The sequence below is a fragment of the Crocuta crocuta genome, unplaced genomic scaffold, assembly GCF_008692635.1.
Source record: "Crocuta crocuta isolate KB4526 unplaced genomic scaffold, BGI_CrCroc_1.0 scaffold45, whole genome shotgun sequence".
In the NCBI taxonomy this organism is placed as follows: domain Eukaryota; kingdom Metazoa; phylum Chordata; class Mammalia; order Carnivora; family Hyaenidae; genus Crocuta; species Crocuta crocuta.
The window spans coordinates 2223057-2245680 of NW_027530544.1; the positions used below are offsets into that span (position 1 = coordinate 2223057).

Below are 22624 nucleotides of genomic sequence, written 5' to 3' on the forward strand. Positions count from 1 at the left end.
TCCCCCCCCCAAATGACCTGTGTGGAGGTGGATGGGGGGGGGGGGGGGCAGGGAGGGCAATGGGGAAGGAGAAGGAGAAACAGAATGATCATCCAGTTACTCACGATCACTACTCTTCACAGCACAGACCCCAGGGATCACAAGAGCCTACCAGTTAAGACAGAGTACAAGCAAAGTCTCTCTCTGCAGCTTTCTCAGCCTCCCAAGCGGAAGGCAAGCAGTCATTCCTGACACTTCCCTGCCCCTCATCCCAATCCAGAATGTCCTGTCTACACTTACCCAATCAGCCTTTTTCTCCCCCTCCACCCAAGTGCCACCCTAGTTCCCACCACACAAGTGGCTCCGTCTTGTCCCCACTGCCCCCTCGGATCCACGGTCTGCATCGGAAGCACAGCTGATCTTTGCCACACTGAGAATAAAACCAAGCTTCTCAAGATGGCCTATGTGAGCCGGCTCCCGTGCCTCTTGGATCTCACAAGACTGTCTCCGACGCCTACCAGGCTACAGCCACATGGGTGCTCTTGCGGGTCCCCCGGTGCCCACCCCTCTCTCAGAAACACTCTCTTCCTGAGCTTTTCTTCTGGTTAATACTACCCTTCCCTTCTCTGACCCTCTAATCTAGATTAGTGCTGCTCGTCACCCCTCCTCAGGTCCAGGGCAGCTGGCAAGCATGGCAGCTCTGCTGGAAGCCCTTTCCCTCCTCCGGATGTCTGCCCACTCCGCAGACCTAGTGTCTAGCACTGGGCTCCATGCATGCACAAGGAAGCTCCTGACGAAGGCGTGCCACCTGGCGAGTGGATTCTGCCTGGCACCATGCCCTTCCTAATGACAGCTAACTGATAAAGGCACTGGCAGACACTGGGAAAGATGACAGCATTGTGTCTTCAAGAGGCTCACTACTATGGCAAGCCCACTACAGAACCCATGTGGCATACTGCAACTGGAGAACAAGATAAAACACAGCCATGCCCCCAGTCAGCTCTGCCTCCTACATGGTGACTCCGATTTGGGGCATTTCTCCATTACAATCTCTCTTTTCTTGCAGGGCACCCCAAGATGGAGACAAAGATTACAAAGCCTAGACATACCTATTGGCATTGTCCAAACCTGGAAAAGGGGTGAAGGGTAGACCGTTAGTGGAATATTACATGTACCAAGAGGAGAAAGTGATGAGACAATACTGTTTTTCGTTCCTGTTCACGTCCTCAGCTCCCACTCTGCCCCTCACCTCCGCTCCTACCTCCCTCAACCCCTCAGCTTCCTGGGTGCTGCTCAGGTGAATGTGAAGAGCTCCTCTGAACCCTCCTCTGAGACAATGTCAAGGTTTCCAGTGCTTCCCTGGGCCATCTATGGTGTCCTCGGTGACCATACTCTGTGCCATGGGACCTGTCCTGTTCGCTAACCATGGAAGGAAGCCAATCACAGGACAAGCAAAAATAAACATCTGAAAAGCTCAAACCCAGTTTAATTTACATGTGGCCCTAGAAAACAAACCTCCCAAAGTGACTAGTTTTCACAAATAGTTGCTTTAAAAATATACAGGGAAGGGGCGCCTGGGTGGCTCAGTCGGTTAAGCATCCAACAGCTCGGGTCATGATCTCTTGGTCTGTGAGTTTGGGGCCCACATTAGGCTCTGTTCTGACAACTCAGAGCCTGGAGCCTGCTTCGGGTTCAGTGTCTCCCTCTCTCTCTCTCTGCCCCTCCCCCGCTCATACTCTATCTCTCTCTGTCTCTCAAAAATAAATAAACATTGAAAATACTTTTTAAAAAAATACAGGGACAGTGTAATTTTATTCAGTTCTTCAAAGAAAAAAAAATACCATATACTTTTTCCTGCCACATTGTTTTTTCATAATTTTATTATGGAAATTTTCAAAATATACAATAGTAGAGAGGATATGACAAACTCTGAAAGCCATCACTCAGATTTAAAAAATAGCAACATTTTGTCAGTCTTTCTTATCCCTTTTTTGTTTGGTTTTTAGAGGAATTTTTTCTGGGAGTATGTTTTTTTATAAGTTTATTTACTTTGAGAGAGAGAAAACCAGTGGGTAAGGGGCAGAGAAAGAGGGGGACAGAGGATTCGAAGCGGGCTCCGCGCTGACAGCAGAGAGCCTGATATAGGGCTCACAATCGCGAACCATGAGATCAGGACTTGAGCCAAAGCTGGACGTTTAACTGACTAAGCCACCCAGGTGTCCCCTGGGAGTCTTTTAAAACATACCCCCAGGCAACATATCATTTTGCCATTAAGAACTTGAGAAGGGAGCGGTTCTTTCATTCAGTGCTGGGGCAAAGAGAGGGAGTGGTGAAATCACTCCTCAATGCCCAACAGCGGGTCTCGATCCCATAGTGAGCTGTAAAGTCTAATTTTTTCAGGACCAGGACTTTTGATAGTTTAGGATGGAACAGAGAATACCAGCATATACTGTACATAGTACAACTCAGGATTGTTTTATGAACAATATATTTATATACATATATTATGTCTTGGGTTGTAACATAGAAGAACTCTCTGTGAGTTGTGAAAAATGAACCAACAATGGTGAAGAGAGCCAGGAGGAATAGTTTCTGAGAAAGGAAGAGGAGAATGAAGGTTGTTTCCCTCCCTCACCCCCCAAATCCCACACTGCTCAAGGTCCCCATTCTGTGGAGTGGCGTCAATCCCCTTCCCTGCCCACACTCTACCTACTACAGGCTGGACTTGACGGAGCCAAGGGGAATGTAGAGAGGAGACATATTCAAAGAGATTTCCTAGGAAGAACTGGCCGGGGCTGATGTCCAGAGCAAGGAGGAGACAAGAGTCAAAGGAGACGCCTGACTGCCCAGCCTGGGTGAGGAGGAAAAGCAGAATCCGGGGGTAGAAAGAGTTAAGTTGAGGAACACTTGATGAGAAGGACAGAGTAGATGGTGAGTTAAGTTTCAGGCAGGTTAAATTTGAGGTGACAGTGAGACGTGAGCAATGTCGCCTCTTCCAGGGGCAATTAGAGATACAAGAAGGAGTCTGAGTGAGAAGAAAAGGCTACAGACACAGGTGAGGGGCACAGTGCAGGGACTAAGTTCAAGATCCTGCCCCTAGGGAATGCATGGGTATGTGGGTGGTCGGTGTCACACAGATATGTAACGAACAGCAGCTCCTTCTAGGAGGGGTCCTTCTGCATTGGCCAGCCCACCAGTCGATACCTTGGATAGAAAGCTCAGCTGACATGGAGGCCTTCCCCGACCCATTCACCACCATGCACGTGTACACTCCCACATCATCTTGGCTGACCTCATGGATTTCCAGAACTTGTACCCCATTCTTCTCAGACATAGATACACGGGCACTTGGCTTCAGGGGAACATCTCCCTGCAGATGGGAAGAGGGTAGCTTGGTCAGAGAAACCCGTTTACCTTTTGGCACTACCCTGCCTCTTGCCAATTCTGGGGGCACAATGCTGGGCATGGGCAGCAGAACCCTCTGCTCTGGGCTCTGTCAACATGCTCAGGGAGGAGTCCTTGGATAATCCAAGGGCTCTGACTCGAGGTCTATGTGACAGTGCGGTATTAGGTGCAGCTTAGAGCAGGCGTATGGAACTTGCTCCAAAGGAGCCCTAGTTTGAGGTGGGACATCCTACATTCCTCACTTTAGGTCTGCTTTGCCCCCCTCTCCTTTATTCTTTTTCCAGGGTCAGTCTAGGAGAATTAGGAAATAGGTAAAAGGTATCTCATCATTCATTTTATCCGGGAATTCCATTTGTGAGGAAGTGACTCTCATAGGCCTTGACCCCAAATGTTCCCCACAGCTCCTCACGGCCCTGTTCTCCCACTTCCTCTGCCCTGCCCTCACATTGCCCAGCCCTGAATGAAACACTCTCAACCTGTTTTGAGGTAGATGGGACCGTCTCTGCTTCACAGACAAGGATACCAGGGTTCCAAGAGACAAATGACTTGCCCAGCACCACATATTTCACGGATGAGGGAGCTGTGGCTTGAAACCTAGATCCATGACTTCAAATTCCATTCTCTTGACATGGTCAGGTCTGTACTGACTCAGAAGTTTTATGCTGTTTGGGGAGGTGGATTGTAGGACATTGAGGACTGAGTAACAGAGGCAGAGCGTGCATATAGGGGCAAGAAGAAGCAGGGCTACTGACCTACAGAGAATTCTAGGGAACCACCTAGAGTTGAAGCAGAAAGGACTGATTGGAAAGACAGACTCCTGTTGGTCCAAGGGTCTAACCCTCCACATTCATGGTCCTCAGGGCTGGGCCAGAGGTGGGGCAGATAAAACCTCACCTTGAGCCACGTGACCTGTGGTTGGGGCCGGCCAGTGATTTTGCAGGAGAACCGTCCCATCTGTCCCTCTCTGACTACGGCTCGGCCCAGCTTCGTAGCAAACTTTGGCGGACACTCTCCCCAGATGCTGGGACGGGTCTCCACAGCGGGGGCTGCAAATCTGTCCCTGGAAAGAAACCAGCAGAGTACAGCAGTAATTCAGATATTCATGTCACTTAAGTTGGATCAGATACCAGCAAAAGGCAACCTTCCCAATTCTGCCTCAAACACATTTCTCATGTACCCTCTGGAAAAGTCTGTGGCACCAATGCCTATTTCCTCTACCTCCTGAACATGCAGCTAGACTTCATATAAGAGCCTCCCTTGAAGTACAGTATACCTGAATTCTACTGAGCTCTGGCCAAAAGCCTGGGTTTTGGCCAACAGACTGCAAGCAGAACCCACAAAAACTTCCTGTGAGATTCTCCCCCATCTCAACCACTCTCTGGCTAGATGCACAAGATCCAAGAGAAACTCCAAGGCCATGGGATGACGGAACCATAAGATGGAAGGAGACTCGGTCCCTGAAAGATGATGGCAAGGGTCTCCACCTGTTCAAGAATATCTAAGTGGACTTTGCTTGAGTAAAAAAAAAAAAAAATGAACTTTCCCTGCGTTAAACCATTACAATTTAGGGGCCTGTCTGTTATAGCAGCAACTGTTACTTGCCTTTACCAATACAGGTTTACTTTCTATAAGAGGAGCCACATACTGATTGCGTCTTCTAGGTCTGCTTACTTACGTCTTCTGACTATTGCCTTGATTGTCAGAGATCCCTGCAGACTACGGCCACTTCTTCCTCAGCATTTAGCAGTTGGACCAGTCAAAGGGGCTATCTGCACAGGCTACCAGGTCAGGAGGCATTGTGTGAGAGACACCTCACATCCCAATAGGCTCCTGCATTAGTTATTATAGTCCAGGATGCTCAAGAAGACTCACACCCGAGAGCTGTTCTGTCAGGTCAGCAGGAAAAGCCAGTCTGGCCCTTCCCCTGGCTGAACATTCTACAACTTACCCCAAGGTTTTGGAAACAATAGGCTGACCTTGCATCTTCACAAAGGTCCCTGCAAGTAGGAAACAGAGAGAAGCTTGAAGAGTCGTGTTTGAGCCACCAACTCGGAGCAATGAAAGTCTGGAAGAATCAACAACAAGGTGGGGGATGGGGTAATGACAGGAACAGTTCACCCTGACCGAGCCTGTATTGGCCAGGCGCTATGGTGGACTCTTGACATACATCATTTAAGGAAGCCAGTACTTCATTATCCTTCTATTTTTTAAACAGACGAGAAAAAAGAGACTTAGAGAAGTTACGTTGCTCGCCCAAGTCACAGAGCCAAGAATAGTGCAGAAATACATACAGGTGTGCCTGTTCTAGAACATTCAACCCTTCTGCTGAGCTATTACATGCCACTGGACCTTCTACTTTGGGAATTATCTGTGGTGATCCAGGACCTCTCCAGAAGATGAGCCTGTTGAAGGGAGAGAGGGAGATGCACACACATCTCTCTCGCCAGATCTATTCACATTTGATACAATCAACATGGCAGCCTTCCACTTATGGCCCAGCAAATGGCAATACCTGTCCTGCTGGCAGAGAGCAGATCACTAGCAATGAGCTCTTTAGAACCAGCACCTCACTAGAATTGGCACCAGCAGCACCGTGGACACTACAGGTCCTGGTTAAGGTGGACAGGAAGCAGTTAAATAGCAAACCCAGTCAGGCAGCTGCTACTGGGGAGGGACAATTCCTAATGTGATTAGGAAGTGACCATAAAGTGGTGAGGTGTTTTTGAGGAACAGGGAGGTGGGAAAGGAGCACATTTCTGAGATGGTGATCAGCCTGGAAGTTGTTCTCTTTTTGCTACAAGCTGGGAATGTTTATAAAACCCTGCCCAGAGCACACACAGAAAATGTGGAAGTCATTCCCTGAATATCAGCAGGCAGCTGCAATGGGAAATCTGCAGGGTGTTTACTGGAAGAGGGGTAAACCTCCTGCTGGAATGCCCAGGAACACAGGAATGGAGACTGCATACTTACCGTGGCCATATCTGGTTTATGGATGAATGAATCTTCATGGAAAAGGATTAATAGCAAACAAACACCAGCATCACATTTAAGTTATGGTTCCAGTGGGTTGACAATTATTGTACATGTATTTTGGTTTACCACACCTATTTAGTGAATTGTGTATAGTTTTCATTCCATGATGTAGGTTTGATTCTTGCCATTCAACAGTCTGTTCAAGGTTAAAAGAACTTCTAAGCAAATAAAAGGAGAAACTTGCTCTGGGAAGACCCAACTGAAGATTGCAATCAAGATGCTGGGGCCTCTCAGACACCTTTGGAGGAAGGGCAAACCAGTCAGTCCTTTTTGAAAGTATGGGAGCGAATAAGAATCATAAGCTCTAAAGAGACTCTAATCTTAGACCAGCCCCTTCCTTTCTGTGCCTCCAAATCAAAGGAAATGATGCTAAAAGTAGAAAAGAAAGTTTACAAAGCTTTTCATTTCAGTCTTCTTGGTAACAGTAAAAATTAGAAACTATAAATGTCACACAGTAGGAAGATAATAAGTGGTTAAGTAAAGTGTACAACTGAACATCTTATTCTGCCATAGAATTATGTTTAAGAATATACGAAACATGCAGAAATACGTTATGATATTACATCATTTGCTCTTCGGCAGACTCCAGTTGGGCTGTGATCCTCTGTACTCCACCGAACTCATCCTGACCACGGTCTCGCCAGACCCAGTGGGTAATCCTGTCCCCCATCACTCAGGTGCTCAACAGCATTTGACATGGGGCCATTCCACTCCCAGTACATTCTCCTCCAGACTCTCCAGCTTTTGGCAGGTGCCTATTCTTTGTCAACCACCTTCACTGTTCGACCTTTGCATATGGAAGTGCCCCAAGGGCTGAGTCCTGGGTCCTAATTCTGCACTTCTGACTCTCCCCCACAACCCCCCGACCACAGGTAGTCTTAGATACCATCTATAAGCTGATGACTCCCAAACCATATCCCCACTAGAACTTTTTAAAAAATTTTTAATGTTTATTTATTATTTTGACAGATACAGACAGAGTACAAGTGGGGGAAGAAAAGAGAGAGAGGGAGACACAGAATCCGAAGCAGGCTCCAGGCTCTGAGTTGTCAGCACAGAACCCGACGTAAGACTCTAACTCATGAGCTGTGAGATCATGACTTGAGCCCAAGTTGGACGCTCAATGGACTGAGTGACCCAGGTGCCTCTCCCCACCAGAACTTCTTATTCATTCATCAGAAGTATCCAGAACAGTACCCAAATCCTTGTAGGATTTAAATTCTTGTAAAATAAATGGATTTTACAAAAAAAAAAAAAGAGCAGCCTACAATATTATCAATTCAATGTGATCTTAGCTAGGAAAAAATAAAGTAGCCAAGCACAGGAAACCAACAGAAGAAAATATGTCAAAATGTTATTAATACTAATTATTTTTGGGTGGGTGGACCATGAGTAATTTATTCAGCTGTATTTTTTAAAACCTATAAATACAATGGTAATGAAAAAACAAAATGTGATCTAGTTAACAAAAATAAAGAAAAAGAAAGGAGGGGCGGGATGGAGAAAGAAAGCAAAAAAAGGAAGAAGATTCTGGTACCCAAACAGGAGACTAATAGGGCCTCTTATACCTGCTACCACCATGGCATTAGCCACATAGCCAATCACTGAGATGCCCTCCAAAAAATATCTAACTACCATTCACTGCGCTTATCATGCTACTGTATCACTCACTTCATCTCGTGGCAAAGAGTTGATAAACGTTAGACTAATTATCTGATGAATGGATAAGCAAAACGTGATCCATTCCTATAATGGAATATTACTCAGCCATACAGAGGAATAAAGTACTAGTACATGTTACAACACGGATGAACTCTGAGGAAATTCACTATGATTCCATTTATTTGACGTGCTTAGAAAAGGTAAAAGAATGGAGACAATGCACATTAGTGGCTCTCCAGGGCCTGGGGGAGGCAGATGGGAGTAACTGCTCAGTGGGGATGGTGTCTCTGTTCAGGATGATGAAAGGTTTTAAAATTAGATGGTGGTGGGGTACCTGGGTGGTTCAGTTGGTTAAGTATCCGACTTCTGCTCAGGTCATGATCTCGCGGTCCGTGAGTTCGAGCCCTGTGTGGGGCTCTGTGCTGAGAGCTCACAGCCTGGAGCCTGCTTTGGATTTTGTGTCTCCCTCTCTTCTCTGCTCCTCCCTTGCTTGTTCTCTCTCTCTCTCTCTCTCTCTCTCATAAACATTAAAAAAAATTAAAACTAGATGGTTGTGATGGTCACACAACATGGTGAATGTACTTACTGCCACTGAATTGTACACTTTAAAATGGTGAAAATGGCAAATTGATGTGTATTTTAACCACAATAAAAAAAATAAAGCTAAACAGCTTAATCCAAAGGCTAAAATTCCTGTATTACTTAGAAGAAAAAAAAAAAAAGCAAAAATATGGCACTGCCTAAAAGAACGTCAAAGAATGCTGTCTAGAGGAACTTCTATATCAGGGTGAGAGCAGTTTATGGTATAATCCAAAGGTAACACACCAAGTAGGCAGCTAGAAACAGCACAGAGTGCTTATTTTAACGTGAGTTAACACCGGAGAGTGGACATAAAAACCAAAAGAGAATGCGGGCTAAAATAACCAACAAGGTCTATTTATAGGCAAAAATTTGAAGCTGCAAGTTGTCAGATAAGGCAAAATTAATTTTGTGAAAGTATGAAAATCTGGCAGAACAGTAAAGCTAGGGAAGAAAATAAGTGGAAAGGGGATTAGGATGGAAATGCCAAAAATAGAAGAGTTAAGTTAAGAGAGCTGCCGAAGACAGGATCAAGTTAGTGAGGGGGGAAGAAAAGGCCAAGGCACTGAGAGCATTGAAACAGTTCTCTTAGATTTTTCCAGGATGAATAAAAGAGAACGCTGGCAGGTTTTAGGAGTGAAAAGTTCAACAGTGGAGGGAACTAGGATGTTTTTGTTAAAGGACGCATAAAGACTCGGTGGGGACAGAAGAATGCTGCTGACAAGGGGAAAAATGTGATCAAGATGGTAAGGAGAAGGGATGCATCCACAATACGTGATGATGTAACCTGTCATCCAGACAGGGACTCTGCACTGGAAGGGATGTAAGTCATAATTCTGCCACGACTACAGAAGTAAACCCGGACTGTTCCAGGCGAACCAGGGAGCAGTAGCCCTACTCTGCAGGCGACATCAAACGGTGTTTGTTTGTTTTTTAAGTTATTTATTTATTCATTTAGAGAAGAGGGCAGGGGCAGAGAGAGAGGGACAGAAAGAATCCCAGGCAGGCTCCACGCTGTCAGTGCAAAGTCCGACGTGGGGCTCCATCTCACAAACCATGGGATTATGACCTGAGCAAAAATCAAGAGTGGGATGCTTAACCAACTGGGCCACCCAGGTACCCCAAAACAGTTGTTTTAATCAGAAAAAAATACCCATTTTTTATAACAGATATTTAGTAATGCCCCCTGTGCCATCCTGAATCAAAGTTCACTGCTAACTCTCATATATCATCTCAAGAAGAAAATAAATATAAAGCCCCAACTAAAATATTATGAGAAAATAAAAGTAAAGTAAGTTATAATAATACTGATTTCAATATGTAAAGGTTCAACCATGACTATTTCAGTACGTAAATGCTCAGGTGCACTAGAAGACATAAGGAGGTCAGATGCTCACACTAACTCATGGGCACATTTGGATTCAAAAGCGAATGATGTGGAAAAGCACTGTACTAGCAGTCAGGAAAATCAAAGGACACAGGTAAGCAGGTGGGCAACTGAAAAATAAAAGAGTTTAAAAAAAAGAATTATTTCTCAATAAAGAGAGAAAAAAATTAAAAAGAAAATTACTGGGGTACCTGGATGGCTCAGTCGGTTGAGTGGCCGACTTCAGCTCAGGCTGTGATCTCACAGTTGTGGGGTCAAGCCCCGCATCGGGGTCTGTGCTGACAGCTCAGAGCCTGGAGCCTGCTTCAGATTCTGTGTCTTCCTCTCTCTATCCCTCCCCCACTCGTGCTCTGTCTCTCTGTCTCTCAAAAAATAAATAAATGTAAAAAAAAATTTTTAAAGAAAACTATTAATGTAGTTTAAAGAAAAGTAGTGTTAGGATAAATGGCAGAACAGACATATTATATATATGTATATATATATTCACATATATATGTGTGTGTATATATATTCACATATCACACACACACACACACACATATAAAGTATGAAATAACCCTAAAGGAAGATAACAAAGCAAGACAAGTTACAGAACACTGGGGTAGAGAAAATGAAAAACACAAGACTCTGTGTGTGTGTGTGTGTGTGTGTGTGTGTGTGTGTGTGGTGTATGTACATGTGTATATGGTGTCACTAGCTCTCTCCCCTTTCCTCCTATCCGCACCTTCCAAATCTCAATCTGCGCCTAAATCTGACTCGTTCCTTCGGGACTAGCCCAAGTCTCTCCTCCAAGAAGACATCAAAGACCACTTCAGCCTCCAGAGGTCTCATTCTCCTCTGAGTTTACAAAGCCGATGTGCCAATTATTTGGCAAGTAAACCCGTGCTGCCTTGGCTGGAGCTCCGCTTTCACTTAGCTTTTAATGAGCCTAGGTCCTATCTGACCAACCAGGTTCGTGCAGAAAGGATCCAACAAGTACTCTGTTCCCCACACAGCACCGCACAAAGTCAGCACCTCATAAATACGCCCAGACATTGAATCGTAACTGCAATGTAATAATGAAATGTGAGGTCACGAAAGTCAGTCTCTTGAGGGCAATAACGAACTCTCACTGCCCTGAGAGCCCGGCACAAAGTCAGCACATTCAATACAATCTGATGAGAGCTGTGGACCACTGGCTAAGGGCTGGGGAGAGGTCGAAGAAAAGGGGCAGAGGAGTGAGACCCGTGAAAGGGGGCAATGTCAGTAGTGACAAAGCAGGGCCAGTCAGGGGCGCTGGCACATACCGTGGAGGGGAAAAGAGGGGAAAGGAAAGGGGAGGGTGAAAATCAAGGAAGAAAGGGAGTCAAGGTGAAAGGGGTTTGGGAGTCACCCTTCAGGAGCAGAAAGGAGACCAAGTAATTTGCACGTGGCTCTTCCACATAGCAAGTGAGTGAGGCTTCTGCCAAGGCTGTTGACACACAACTGTTTCACCACCAAGAGATCCATGGGGCAGAGAGAACAATGTTCGTGTCTAACACATTTTTATTGTTAACTTGATGAGACAGAAAAGGACAAAAACTCAGAGTTTTTAAGACTGTGGCTGGAATTTAAAAACATTTTAATGTTTATTTATTTTTGAGAGAGAGAGACAGAGCACAAGCAGGGGAGGGGCAGAGAGAGAGGGAGACACAGAATCCGAAGCAGGCTCCAGGCTCTGAGCTGTCAGCACAGAACCCAACGCGGGGCTGAAACCCACCAACCATGAGATCATGACCTGAGCCGAAGTTGGACACTTAACGCACCGAGCCACCCAGGTGCCCCTAGACAGGGCGTATTGTCCTACAAAAAGGAAGGGGCATCAGAGAGTGTTATAAACTGAAAAGAGTTTATACAGAATCTCAATGAGAAATATAATTACAGGTCTTTAGGAAGGTGGGAAATGTAGATTTAAAAAAGAGAGTACAAAAGAAACAAGAGCACACACATACAAACACACACACACAAGGAGAGGCACAACAGGCAATCTTGAGGAGTACAGTAATTTAAGACCCTGCCACTACAAACAGACGTGGGCTCAGAATCCATAATGTCATCAATCTAACCCAATATGAAAATAAAAGGGACCTGAGAACCCTGTCCCTAAAAAAGGGTAGTGGCAAAAAGAAATGTGGCACAGGAGCATTTCCTACAAATTCAAAGTCCCCTAGGAACGCTGGTGTCAGTGGTGCCAGTAGAGCTGGACTAGCAGTCACGAGGGCCACTCTTCTCCCTTAGGCCTGTGACATGGGGTCACTGTCCCTTCTGCTGCCAAATTCCCAACAACTTGCCGCCTGACCCTCTCTCTCCCACACTGCCAGGGGGCCTTGGCCTGCAGGACAGGGATTCATGGGGAGTAGAGAGTGGAGGCTGCAGTGCCCGGGTGGCTGGGGCAAGGGGGGAGCGTGCTTGGTTGGAGGTGAGCAGGAAGCCAGCCTTCCAGAAGAGGAAAGCCAGGAGGACGGAGGAGTGCAAGCCTTGTTTGGAACAGGGGCAACTGAAGGGTAGAGCAAAGCCCTCCAACTCTTGGCTCTCACTGGGCCAGCCAGTGGTGTGGGTTAGGGAGGAACTGAGCAAAATCTGTATCTTTCTGGGATAAAGGAACAAAAGCTAAACAAGTAAAGTGGAGGTGAGGGGCACACGGGAGCTGCCTTCTATCATTTCATTGGGTGGCGTGCCATTAAAAGATCTAGCATACTGATCTTTGGTTTGGATCTGGAAAGTGCCATCTATAGGGAAATGGAAAAAAACTGTTTCTCAGTCAATTTCCAGAAAATGGATGCTTAAAGACAGGAAACCAATGCCCCCCACCCCCACCCCCTGCTGTACACACACACTTCAGTGAGATATTTTGCCTAAATAAAATCACGTCATTTTCTTCCTTGATGCCCTCCAGTGGCTTTCTATCACCAGGGTCCAAGCCCTGCCTGCCTCTCCAGACATATCTTCTCTCTGCTGGCCCCACTAACTGTCTCGCTCTTTCCCACTCTAAAATATGTCTGCAAATACTCCCACAACTCTTTGTCTGGGGCTTTATTTCTGGTCCTGGGAGCAGACTAGATCACACAGAGGCCAAGCCAGAGGGATGCAGAGTTCACGTCACGAAGAAACCCTCAAGTAACGACAGACAGGGACATGTCTCCAGCCCCCGCAGCCTTCAGTTAACTCCGAGTTCCCGCGGCCACTCTTCTCCCTTAAATCCCATGACATGAGGTCACTCTTTCTCCCGCTGTCACATTCCAGGCAGTCTGCTACCTGGCCCTCTTTCTCACACAGGGTTAGGGAGCTCTTAATTCTACTGCCAAGGTTATATTTGTTACTAACTCATAGTCTCTCTTTCCTAGTAACTCCAAGGGGGCACGGACTCTGTCTGAATTGCTTTGCTCCCTCTCCAGTGCCTGACACAGAGAGGACCAGAGTGGTGAACAGCCCTTCACACGTAGCAGACATTCTAGGAGGAGGGGGCATAGCTCTGTTTTGTGGCTGACATAAAAGTGGGCAGCCTCAGAACCCATCACCTCTAGGGGAGGAAGTTGAGGAAAGAAGTCCGTGGAAGTGGAGGAGGAGGAATCTGTACGAAGGATGGGGTACCTAACCGAGATCCCGCAATCCTGGGATCATGACATGAGCCTAAATCAAGAGTCAACGCCTAATTCACTGAGCCACCCAGCTGCCCCAAAAATTGTTCCCTGAATACTAATGCAGAGTGGTTAATGGATTGGAAGTACATTTCAGAGATGGAAATAAACTTTATCCACACCCTCTGAACCTATGGCTCTTGCTACTCCTCTCCTCCTAGAATAATTCTTTATTTCTCAACATCACCTTTATAGCTTTCTCACTGCCCAGTGCACCGGACATGTCAATCATGGTAGGGTGACCATGTAATTTATTATCTAAACTGGGACTCTTTTGAAAGTCAGAGGAGGCTCCATTTATAATCACACTGGCAGAGTATAAACCACACCTAATGACATCTGTCATGACCACAGGCCTGCCAATGTGACAACTCCCTGGCAGCCATGTTTTATACCCATTACCCACCCCGTACCAGTGCAGGTTGGAACATGGTGGCCCCTGTCCAAAGGATGACCAATCCCAATCTTGCCAGCAACATGGAGGAAGGACGGGATGAGAGTTAGCTCTGGTTATATTATATCTGGTCTCTGCACATCTTTTCTTGGCTTTGTGGCTGCTTTCTCACAACCTATGAGCACATGTTCCCATTCTGCCTTGCCAGCCGTATCACACACCACTGCTAACTTTCATAGAAGCTCTACATTACTTAGCTGATATTCCTAATGAAAAGCTCAAAAAAAAGAAGTATGTTAATCAGATTCCATGAAAAAATTCAGGAATATGTTAATAAAGTATTTTGTAGGTGTGATGGTAAATTTTGTGTGTCAATTTACTGAGCCGAAGGTTGACTAGATATTTGGTCAAACATCATTCTGGATGTTTGTGTGAGGGTGTTTTTGGATGAGATCAACATTGAAATCAGTAGACTGAGTAAAACAGTTAGCTGCCATTTCCAATGTGGGTGGGCCTTATGCAATCAGTTGAAGATCTGAATAGAATGAAAAGGCTGACCCTCCTCCTTCCTGATTGCCTTTGAGTTGGGACATGGGTTCTTCCTCTGCTGTTGATTCCCTCTGAAACATCAACTCTTCTGGGTTTTGAGCCTGCCGGCCTTTGCACTGAAATGACACCATCAACTCCCCTGGTTCTCAGGCCTTTGGACTTGGATTGAAACTACAGGGTTGGCTCTCCTGGGTCTTCAACTTGCTGACTGCACATCATGGGGTCTGCCAGCCTCCACAATCATGCAAGCCAATTTCTTGTAATGAATTTCCTTCTACATATATATGTACAATCTATTCTGTCTCTCTGGAGTACCCTAACCACAGGTCTGAGCGCTAGCCCACGGGTTCTCAAAGTATCGGTCCCAGGACGCAGCAGCCTCAGCATCACCAAGAAATTGGTTATAAGTGAAAATTCTTGAGCCCATCCCAACTCCTAAATCAGAAACTCTGGGGCAGGGCCTGGCATTTTGTGGTTTCAGAAAGCCTTTCAGGTGATTCTGATACATGCTCACATTTGAGAATCACTGTATTAGGCTAAAAATATCACATCAGTAATTGAATCCTTGCTATTCAAAGCGTGTTCCAGGGGCCAGCACTGGTCAGAACGGCAGACCCTCAGGCCCACACTCCACCATGCAATCAGAACCTGTATTTTTAACAAGTGTCCCAGGGGGGTTTGTGTGTCCCCACATTCACACTAAACAATCCTGTAAGGTGAGTATCGGCCACCCTGAGGCCTGCATCTCCCTGGACTTGCCAGTTTGCCTTACCCTGGGCTCTTGAGCTCAAGCCTTAAAATGAACCCCTTATTACTTGAAATGAGCTAAGTGATTCCTTGGTCCCTGGAACACAAAAGGCCTCCTCAGACTCAGGCCACCAAGTCTAACGCACCTCTGTCATTTCAGCACGACCCCTCACTCCACCCCAAGATCTAGACTATTCTGTGGATGTCACTGTCAGGACTACTCACCACCTTCTTCATATATGTGGGTTTTCTTTCTTTCTTTCTTTCTTTTCCTGCTAAGCCTTGTTTATCCCTATTCAAATGGGAGCTTCTAGAGCTGTGCTGTCCAACATGATAGGCATTAGCTGTATGTGGTTACTGAGCTCTTGAACTATGATTAGTCTGAATCAAGACGTGCTAGAAGTGTAAAGTATACCACAAAGGCTAAAGAATGTAAAATATGTCATTAATTTTATACTAATTATATGCTGAAATGACAGCATCTTGGATATTTTGGGTTAAGGAAAATATTTTATGAAAATTGACTTCACCTGCTTTTTTAAATGTGGCTACTAGAAAACTTAAGATTATATACATGACTCGCATTATAATTCTATGGACAGCTGTCCTGGAGAATAGGCCTGTGGCCCTGCTATTTGAGAGAAAGCTCCCAGAGGGCAGGAGTCATGTCTCTTCTTTGCTCTATGGCAAGTCTCTGTGATCAACCCCCTGGAGGTGGGTGAGTGTCAGAACTTGCTGTGGAGAGCCTTTCCAGGGTTCACACTGGGGCTGCATCCCACTATAGAAGGCCATGCATGAATGGTCCTATCGTTAAGGCATTTGTGCTCATGGAGGATGTTGCATATTTCTTGGCCCTGGTGACCAAACAGTCAATCAGACGAGAGGGCCTATTCCTCTATTCTCCATGCAAGGATTTCTCCCTGGAAGTAGTGCTCAGGATGTTGCTACCGGGTTCAAATATCACAAGGCTACATTTACCTGGTACCTACTATTTGCCAATGCCACACTGATCCTTACACAACCCTTTGGGTCAGCTGTTAATTCCAGTGTACAGAAAAGGAAATAAGGCACCAAAAGGAGAAGTTCCCCACAGTTAGCAACGAGTGGAACTAAATTCCAAGGCCATTTAACAACACTGCCTTCTGAGTTTGACCACTAGGGGGTTGAGAGCCTTCACGTATGAATTCCACTCTTAATTCCAGGACCTCTGATCTTTCCAAGTAAGAAGCCTAGCCCAGAGCTGGTGAGAAGGCAGGTGGCTGCTAGATCCCTTTTGTAGAATTCCCATCCCCTCCAGGCCTATGGTCTATGGGGTGGTCCTAAGCCACAGCTGAAATGGCCCTTTGATGCAGAAGCAGAATGCACACAGGGCCATTCACATTTAAAGACCTGCAGCCTTTAGGCCATTCTCTATCTGCTAGGATTAGAACAGAAAACATCTTAAGTGGTCTGAGCCTAAATCTCCTCAAATTAAAACCAAACAGGAGGGGACAGGATTGAGAGCCTTAGTCTTCTCTCCCACCTCTATAGCTCTCCTGCCTTGTTTCCTTTCTGTTGCCCACATCTCAATTATGCAGGAAAAAGTTTTAGTAGATCATCAGCTCTAACTTCCTCAATAACGGGAATTGAAAACAAAGGTTTCATATTACCTGGGCTTTATATACCTTCTCTGTGTGCCTAACGCACTCCATTCCTTTAAAATGGATCACAGAAGGGACACCTGGGTGGCTCGGTCGGTTAAGCCTCCAACTTCGGCTCAGGTCATGATCTCATGGTTCTTGGGTTCGAGGCCCGCATCAGGCTCTGTGCTGACTGCCAGCTCGGAGCCTGGAGCCTGTTTCAGATTCTGTATCTCCCTCTCTCTCTGACCCTACCCTGCTCATGCTGTCTGTCTGTCTGTCTTTGTCTCTCTCTCTTTCAGAAATAAATAAAACATTAAAAAATTTAAAAAATAAAATAAATAAAATGGGTCACAGAAAACAAAGGCTAGCCCAGGATATAGAGACCACTGAATTTAAACCCTTTATTCTGCAGGAACAGAGAGGTTTAAAGGCACACATATGATTGGTAGAAGCTGGACCACAGCCTTGGATCTCTGATTCATAATTCCCAATTTTCCCAGAAATAAACAGAAAGTCAGAAAGGGGGGTATTATAGACTGAATTTTTGTGTCCCTACCCAAATTCATATGTTGAAGCCCTAACCCTCAGTGTGACTATATTTGGAGGGAGGGCCACAGGAAGCAATAAAGGTTCATTGAGGCCACAAGAGTGGGGCCCTAATCCAGTAGTACTGCTGCCCTTATAAGAGGAAAAGACACTGGTGCTCTCTCTCTGCCAGATGAGGACACAGTGGTCATCTCCAAGCTAGGAAGAGAGCTCTCATCAGAAACCAAATAGCCTCCAGAACTGTGAAAAAATACAGTTCTATTGGGGCGCCTGGGTGGCTTAGTCGGTTAAGCGTCCGACTTTCGCTTAGGTCATGATCTCGCGGTTCGTGGGTTCGAGCCCCGCGTCGGGCTCTGTGCTGAATGCCAGCTCAGAGCCTGGAGCCTGTTTCAGTCTGTGACTCCCTCTCTCTCTGACCCTCCCCTGCTCATGCTGTCTCTCTCTCTCTCTCCTAGAAATAAATAAAACATAAAAAAAAAATTAAAAAAAAAATACAGTTCTATTATTTAAGCCATGTAATCTATGGTATTTTGTTATGGCAGCCTGAGCTAATACAAGGGGGTAAAGTGATTTTTATTTGTGGATACTGAAAAAGTGCATAATGTAGGGGAAAGCACAGCACCAGAACTGTGCATGTCGAGGACCACTCAGAGACTGATCAGGGGCCACTTTCCATTTGGAATGCTCCAGCCCACAGGCACTGGGAGGTCATTAAAAGGAATGAATCACTCAGTTAAAGAATTCTGGGAAAGCATCCGAACTATGCACATTCTGTTTTGTGAAAAAGCCTGTCTTTCCATGATGTAGGGACGCAGGGAAAACATTGGCCCAGGTGCACCCCACCCCTTCTGGAACCTTCCCTGTCTACCTTAATCCTCTCATCAGTGTCCCTCAAAACCAGGTTGGGAAGACTGTCTCCTGAGAGAAGAGAAAGTAAGTCTGACCTCCTGGCTTATAAGCCCCTAGAAAGGCTTATTAGCTGAGGTCAAGGGAACCTTGTCATAACCTCGTCATAACATACATTACACATCTGTCCGTTCAGACATCAGGCTTTTAAGCAGCAGCCAGTGGAAATGTTCTCCTCAGTGGAGGGCCTTCAGCATGTAGGGGATACACTCACAGCAAAAGAAACAGTTTTACGTACGGTCAAATGTTTTTCCTGGAAGTTTTACAGTTAATAAAGTTAATAGAATTTGTTAAGTACAGAGGGGAAAAAAGAAGACAAAATAATTAGTGTTAACACATTGGGATGTTTATCTCCTATATATTTTTCTCGGTTTTACAAAACTTTTATAAAATAGCAAGTATTACTTTACAACGATGATAAGAAAACACTGTGCATTCGTTCTCCAAATATCTCAGTACCTATCTTATGCCAGGAAGTTTTCTAGATGCTAGCGATACAGCATAAACAATACACAGTCCCTATCTTGCTAGCCTTTCTAGTTAGAGGTGGGGGTGGAGGAAAGAATAAAATGGGAGGCAGTGGTGAGTCCTAGAAGTTCAGGGGGAGTAGGAAGACGGAGAGTCCTGGGGATAGGGTGGTCCTGGGGAAAGGGTCCCTAAGGAGGGGACATGGAAGTAGAGACCTGAAGGAGGACCAGACCGGCAGGGGAAGGCCCTGGGGCTTGCTCAAGGAAGGGTGGTGGGGGGCAGGGAGGTGACAGCCTGACCACAGTGAAGGGAGCCTGGCCCAGAGCGGTAGATGGATCTGGAGAGCCGGGCGGGGCCAGTCTGGTCTCAGCCTTAGTGTGCGGGGAAGCCACAGGAAGGCTGGAGAAGGAAAGTGAGGTGATGTGAGGTTGACAGTGTCTCCTAGGATGCCTCCCTTGTTCTCGGGAACCACATTTCCCCCATTAGACTAAGAGGTCCTGAGTTCAGTGGGTTCTGTGGGTTTCTCTTCCGCCCAAGAGTGGGGCAGAAGCAGTCGTGGGGAGACTGAGAGCTCATGTCCCACCACGACTCTTGCTACCTGAAACTCACCTTCTACAGTCAACTCCACTGTCACCTGGCGGGCACCACTATCATTGGTGGCTTCACAGGTATACTTTCCCTTGTCGTCCTCACGGACAGCATGAATCACAAGGCTGAAAGTCCCCCGGATACCACAATCCAGCAGGAAGCGGCCCCCACTGGTGATGGGTTGCCCATTTCGGTGCCACGTCACCTGGGGCTCTGGGTAACCCCGGACCTTCAAGGAAAAGAAGAGAGCGTGAGAGCTTATACTTAAGGAGTGCTTCCGAGGTGTCTGGCATTTTTTGGGTGCTTTACATGTATTAACTCATTTAAGCCGCATAACATCCCTTGAAGCAGATACTACATTCATGGCATGAAGAAACTGAGGCACAGAGAGTCTTTTGGTAGATTTCCCGTGGCCTCAAAGGTAGAAAGTGGCAGAACCAGGCACCCTGGTTCGAAAGCCCACGACACAAGTGACTCAAGTCTGGCTGCATATTAGAATCACCAGGGGAAGCTTTAAAAAAAATACTAGTGCCCAGCTCCTACCTTGGACCGATTAAATCAGAATCCCAGGGGGTAGGGACTGAGCATAGACATTCTGGACCAATGCTTCCCATTTGGATATGCAAATACGTCATTTGTTAAAATGCAGATTCTGCTTCCCTGGGTCTGGGGGGTGGCCAGAGATTCTTCAGTTCAGACAAGGTCTCAGATGGTGCTGATGCTTCTGGTATCTGGAACTCACCTTGAGTAGCAAGGTTCTAGACTTGCTACTCAAGTTGGTTGGTAGCCACGCTAGCACACACAGCCATGGAGCACTCCAAACAGGGCTAGTCCTAACTGAGATGCACCGTTAAGTGTGAATTACACTCCAGTTTTGAAGACTTAGTGTGCAAAAAAGAATGGAAAATTATCTTGATAATTTAAAAATATTGATCACCTGTAGACATGACAGTTTTTTGATACGGTAAGTAAAATACATTGTTAAAATTAATGTCACTTGTTTCTTTTTACTTTTTTAATGTGGTGCAGGAAAGTGACAATGGCACATGTGCTCTTGCTTGATATGTTCATGGGGCTGTGCAGCCCTAGACGGCTCTGTCTCTAATAACAGCTAGCCGCTAACATCTGCTGAATGCTAAGTGTTAAGCACTTTCCTAAGTACCTGACACATTTAAGCCTTTATGGTAACTTGTTCAGAGAGAAGATGTTTCCCCAAAGAGGGGAAGATTAAGAGAGAGAAATTCCAAGAAAAGAAATCACCTTGAGTTTCAGAGAAAGAAGTTTCCCCAAGGGCCCCCCAACCTCTGAAACTCAACAGCGCTTCCGAATGGACTCATCTTCGGAGGGGCAGGGTTCAGACTGGCCCATCGATGCGCAGCCTGGGACCCAGAATTAAGGGATTTTAGCACTGGAAGACCCACAGAAGACACCACAGACATCTCCTCAGAAAGAAGTTGTTTGCATTATAAAGCAGTGGTAGCAACAGCTTTTATCAATGTATCCACTGCAAGACAAGAGAGAGTGGATATGGATGGGACAAAACCAAAATGTGCTGGATGACCCCAAACTACATTTCCAAAGAGAGCTTTCAGTGACCTACAGTGACAATCCTCCTCATATCCGCAGCAAGGTCAGAAAAGATAACTGTTTCAGTACGGGGAGAGAGGGGAGAGGGGGCAGCAGGCATTCCATGTGCACATCCAAACACAGCGTGTCCCCTAAGCACGCCGATGCGGAAATAACAATGTCAGCAGCTTCAGGAGCTGTCTTTGGACTGTGCTCACTTCCCTTCCCAGGTTCTAGCCATCAATTCATCCTCAAAGCCATGTCTCAGCAGCCAGGATGCAGATGTCTGCCTAGGAAAGGAAGCTTGGAATCACAGAGACAAGCCCCAAAGTGAACAATCCCTTCTTTGGTCATTCCACAGTCATCCCTTCAATGACACTTTGTGAATCTCACAAGGCCTGCCTCCCCATCCTCCCTAATTTGTACTCTGGCCGCAATGAAAAACACAAAAAACCAATAAATAAAAACTTCAAATCATTATTACCCATCTTATTTATAATTTCAGGAAACAAAAGTTCCCTTCCCAAAGTTTCCTAGTGAAATCTACACCATATTCATGACAGACACTGAGTATCTGTGAGGGAATGCTCAGATTCTGAAGTCACTTCCCCCTGAAGCAGAAAACAATGTTTAAAGTCACTGCAGCTTCACCAAAGCACTCAATGTCCCCCCCCCATTTTTTTTAACTTTAAAAAGTTTTTAAATTTAATTTTGAGAGAGACAGAGTGCAAGCAAGGGCAGGGCACAGAGAAAGGGAGACACAGAATCTGAAGCAGGCTATCAGCACAGAGCCCGACACGGGGCTCGAACCCACGAACCGTGAGATCATGACCTGAGCCGAAGTCGGATGCTTAACTGACTGAGCCACCCAGGCGTCCGTATCTTTTTTTTAAGCTTATTTATTTTGAAAGAGACAGTGAATGAGAGTGGGGGAGGGGCAAAGAAAGAGAGAATTCCAAGAAGGCTTGACACTGCTAGCACAGAGGCCGACATGGGGCTCAAACCCACAAACAACGAGATCATGACCTAAGCGGAAAACAACAGTCGGACTCTCAACCAACTGAGCCACCCAGGTACCCCTCAAGTCCTATCTTTAGGCTGATGGTGCTGAAGGGGGCCACATTCACTTGGACAGATAAGGTCTGACCTCTATTATAATATGAAACAAAGTGTTAACAGTAGTTATCTCTGGGTCTCTCTTCTTTTTCTTCACTGGGCAATTATTTTCTGGTATTTCTGCAAATAACATGTCTGGCCTTTGTGAAATAGAAAAAAAATTTTAAATGAACATATGTGTTTCTTTTATATTACTATGTATAATGAATGTATAAACATTCATTAATTTGTCGAGGCCCTCAAGGTACTTAAATCTAGCAAGGGAAATAAAAGCACTCTGCAAATAAACATTATGCAACTTTGATGGTGATAAACATTGTGTACCCATATAAAATCATGTCCTCTTGAGCACCACTATCTTGGCACAAAGATTCATACAAAGGAACATCAGACAATTACTTTGCGAAAACATATTTTTAGA

General features: G+C 45.8%; 1 protein-coding gene across 1 annotated transcript in view; it reads right to left on the reverse strand.

The window, feature by feature from the left end:
- MYLK (myosin light chain kinase) overlaps window positions 1-22624 on the reverse strand; it is a 180160-nt gene that overhangs the window by 117961 nt on the left and 39575 nt on the right. The window contains 5 exon segments of the mRNA XM_077767620.1: window positions 1089-1107; window positions 3184-3349; window positions 4279-4444; window positions 5333-5381; window positions 19543-19750. Of these exon segments, the coding sequence (XP_077623746.1) occupies window positions 1089-1107; window positions 3184-3349; window positions 4279-4444; window positions 5333-5381; window positions 19543-19750 (608 nt within the window).